General features: G+C 66.7%; 1 protein-coding gene across 1 annotated transcript in view; it reads left to right on the top strand.

Moving 5' to 3' along the window:
- Positions 1-1,689: 1,689 nt before the first annotated feature.
- The window catches only part of Fscn2 (fascin actin-bundling protein 2, retinal), a 9,755-nt gene continuing 7,615 nt past the window's right edge, over positions 1,690-3,829 (top strand). Inside the window, exon 1 of the mRNA XM_013033105.1 lies at positions 1,690-2,515. Within this exon, the coding sequence (XP_012888559.1) occupies positions 1,690-2,515 (826 nt within the window). The remainder of the gene's footprint in view (positions 2,516-3,829) is intronic.

Below are 3,829 nucleotides of genomic sequence, written 5' to 3'. Positions count from 1 at the left end.
CAGGCCTGGGAGCTGGGCTGGGGCCGAGGGTGGGCACGTCCCAGTGGGGAGCCAGGCCTAGGAGCTGGGCTGGGGGGTCTCACGGAGGCACGGGGTTCCTCTCTGGGAAGGCCCTGCATCCACCCCACGTCCGCTCCAGGGCAGGGCCCGGCCCGTGTCCTGGCTGCACACGGCCTCCTCGCTGTGTGGGTCACAGAGGCCGAAGGCAGCCTGCAGGGGGGCTGAGGACAGGTTGGCAGGCACAGCACAGCCTGAGCCCCTTCTTGGAGTCTGACACGTCCCTCTGCACATGCTCCAAGGAGGTGTCCTGGGCTGGTCTCCCCTGCGGGGCCGGGGCCGGGGCCGGCCTAGGGTGGCAGGGCCTGCCTAGACGTGGCCCGTGTGGACCCTTGTTCCTGGTTCCAGGAGCGCGAGGGCCGCACGCTTTGATGGGGCAGCGGACGTGAGTCTGGCCTGGGCCCAGGACGGGCAGCTTGGGTTTCCCTCCTTGGCTCTCAGCCCCCAAGGCAGGTGCGGGCCACGGCAGGCAGACACGCTGCAGGCACATGGAAGCCCCCACAGATGCCCTCCGTCTCAGAGCGGGGAGTGTGCAGCTGGGGGGCCAGAGCGTCCCTGGGCCCCCGCGGTCCCGTCCTGCTCCGAGTCCAGGGAGTAGACTTGGCCCTGAGTGGCCCCCAGGAGCCAAGTATGCAGAAACCCTAAAGTCGGGCAGCAGCGTAGGTCCCTCACGGACACCCAGAAAGTGTGCAGAAGGCCATTGGCGGCTGGACTCCCCGAGCTGCCTTCCGAGAAGGGCCAGGCCCAAGCTGAGCGGGGCCCACGGCGGCCCAGGGCCCTGGCCTTGCACCTGCAGCCTGGACTGGGGCACACTCAGCCGCGATGGTGCACACGGCAGGCTGAGCCCTGGCTCCAGGGCCTGGGGTCCTGGGCCCAGCCCTGCACCTGACGAGCACCCTCCACCCCCTTCCTGAGCTGAGGGGTGGGGCCCCGGCAGGGCAGGGTGGGGCCCCTAGGGCAGCCACAGGCCTCAGGGCCAGAACCTCAGGTCAGAGGTGAGTGGGGGCTGCGGGCCGCTGGGGAAGGGGCCACTGGGGACGGGGCGCTGGGGAGGGGGCCGCTGGCTCCTGGCAGCAGGAATCAGAGAAGCAGCAACCGGATCCCGGGGAGGGCCTGGTGCCGGGCGGAGGGCTGCGATCTGGTTACCACTCCGCTGTGAGTTTTCCATTGGGCGGCTTTTTCTACCCCAGGAAAGAGCTGGTCTGGTCTGATGGAGGCCTGGGGGTCTGAGGGCCCCTGAAGCAGGCAGGAGGAGGGGTCAGGAGGTGCGAGGGCCCACGAGGGGGCCTAGGGCCCCAGCCAGGACCCAGGCTGCAGCAGGTGGAGGCCAGAGGTGGTCAGCCGCTCCGGCCACGCAGAGCAGCGGGCTTCAGCCTCAGGGCTCTTCAGGAGCTGCTGAAATCCAAGCTGGGAGTCCTGAAAGGCAGCCGCCACTGCTCCTAAGCCGCAGCCCTGATCCACCCCCCTGCCCCCTCCGACGCCTGCTGACCATGTAAGACCCGCCCGGTGGCCATGACCGCGGGGCGAGAGTAATGCAGGAGTGGGCCACGGGTCCATGACGCCGGCTGGGCCTCTGGGGGAGCCCAGGGGGGAGCTTCCTAGGCCCCACAGGGGACTTGGCCAGCCCCGACAATGCCGACCAATGGCTTGCACCAGGTGCTGAAGATCCAGTTTGGCCTCCTCAATGACACCGACCGCTACCTGACGGCAGAGAGCTTCGGCTTCAAGGTCAATGCTTCTGCGCCCAGCCTCAAGAGGAAGCAGATCTGGGTCCTGGAGCCCGACCCCGGGCAGGGCCCGGCCGTGCTCCTCCGAAGCAGCCATCTGGGCCGCTACCTGTCGGCCGGAGAGGACGGGCGAGTGGCCTGTGAGGCGGAGCACCCAGGCCGCGACTGCCGCTTTCTGGTCCTGCCCCAGCCCGACGGGCGGTGGGCGTTACGGTCGGAGCCGCACGGCCGCTTCTTCGGCGGCACCGAGGACCAGCTCTCCTGCTTCGCCACAGCCATCTCCCCGGCAGAGCTGTGGACGGTGCACCTGGCCATCCACCCCCAGGCGCACCTGCTGAGCGTGAGCCGGCGGCGCTACGTGCACCTGAGCCGGCAGGACGACGAGATGCTGGCGGACGGCGACATGCCATGGGGTGTGGACGCGCTGCTCACGCTCATCTTCCGCAGCCGGCGCTACTGCCTCAAGTCCTGCGACAGCCGCTACCTGCGCAGCGACGGCTGCCTGGTCTGGGAGCCCGAGGCCCGGGCCTGCTACACGCTGGAGTTCAAGGCCGGCAAGCTGGCCTTCAAGGACTGTGAGGGCCGCTACCTGGCGCCCGTGGGGCCGGCGGGCACGCTCAAGGCCGGCCGCAGCGCGCGGCCGGGCAAGGATGAGCTCTTCGACCTGGAGGAGAGCCCCCCGCAGGTGGTGCTGCTGGCCGCCAACCACCGCTACGTCTCCGTGCGGCAAGGTAGGGACGGCCGGCGCCGCTGACCTCCTGTCGCGTGTCCCAGGCCTGGCTGTGCGTGTGTTCCACAGGGACCCCTGTATCTGCACACAGGAGGTGGGCCTGGGAGGGCTGCTGGGGCCAGTGGCTTCTGAACTGAGACCAGGAACGCTGGCCTTTCTCTGGACAGCATGGAGGTGTCTCTGACCTGCTGAGACTGGAGATGTGGACGGATATGGGTGGAGCCCCTGGCGGGGGGGGGGCATGGCTCACACCCAGCCTGGCGCTGTTGGTCAGGAAGCAGCTGTGGGGCCTCCCTCCACACCCCGCTCTGCCAGCACCCTGAATTCTGTCTGAAGAAGGCCAGGGAGGGGCTGGGGCAGAGGATGGGCGCAGTGGGAGTGCAGTGGGACACGGCCTTCGCATGCCTCACCAGGGTAGCTCTGGACGTGGGCTTGCGTCCCGAGCAAGGGGCCCAGGCGAGGGCAGCGCTGTGCAGGGCGTGTCCCAGCCAACATATGGGAGCAGGGCCCAGCCCAAGCCAGCACGCCTGTCTCCAATCTTGGGCTCCAGGATGGCCAGCCACGTCCTGACCTGCAAGCACAGGGGCAGGTACAGCAACACGCAGGTCTCCTCCCCATCCCCCTCAGACCCCCAGCCCAGTACAGGCGAGGGGCAGTTCCCGTGCACCCACAGAACCCTGCTCAAACCTGTGGGTGCCAGCTTTCCTGGGACCTGTGTCTGTCCAGATGGTCTCTACCAGGCAAGAGCACCGGCTAGGAGCTCAGCCAGGCCCCCGGGCCCTGTGCCTGCCATCGGGCCTCTGGGTCAGACCATCACTGCGCTGGCTTGTCCTGGCACATGGCTAGGTGCCAGGGTTTGGGTTGAAGACAGCATGCTGGAGCACGGAGGGTGTGAGCGCATTCCAGAGCGGGAAAAGAGGCATTGGGTTCTATGTGCGAAATACTTAGAGGGACGGAGGTGAGGAGGGATGGAGCTGAGGAGGGATGGAGCTGAGGAGGGATGGAGGTGAGGAGGGATGGAGGTGAGGGGCTGAGGAAATGAAGAGATGAGATGAGATGAGGTGAGGTGAGATGAGATGAGATGAGGTGAGGTGAGGTGAGATGAGGTGAGATGAGATGAGATGAGATGAGATGAGATGAGAAGAGGTGATGAGATGAGATGAGATGAGGTGAGGTGAGATGAGATGAGATGAGGTGATGAGGTGAGATGAGATGAGGTGAGGTGAGATGAGATGAGGTGAGATGAGGTGAGGTGAGGTGAGGTGAGATGAGATGAGATGAGATGAGAAGAGGTGATGAGATGAGATGAGATGAG

Source organism: Dipodomys ordii, unplaced genomic scaffold (assembly GCF_000151885.1).
Source record: "Dipodomys ordii isolate 6190 unplaced genomic scaffold, Dord_2.0 Scaffold163, whole genome shotgun sequence".
Taxonomy (NCBI): Eukaryota; Metazoa; Chordata; class Mammalia; order Rodentia; family Heteromyidae; genus Dipodomys; species Dipodomys ordii.
Note: the sequence above shows the minus strand (reverse complement) of the source record. Positions and strands in the feature narration are given on the sequence as shown.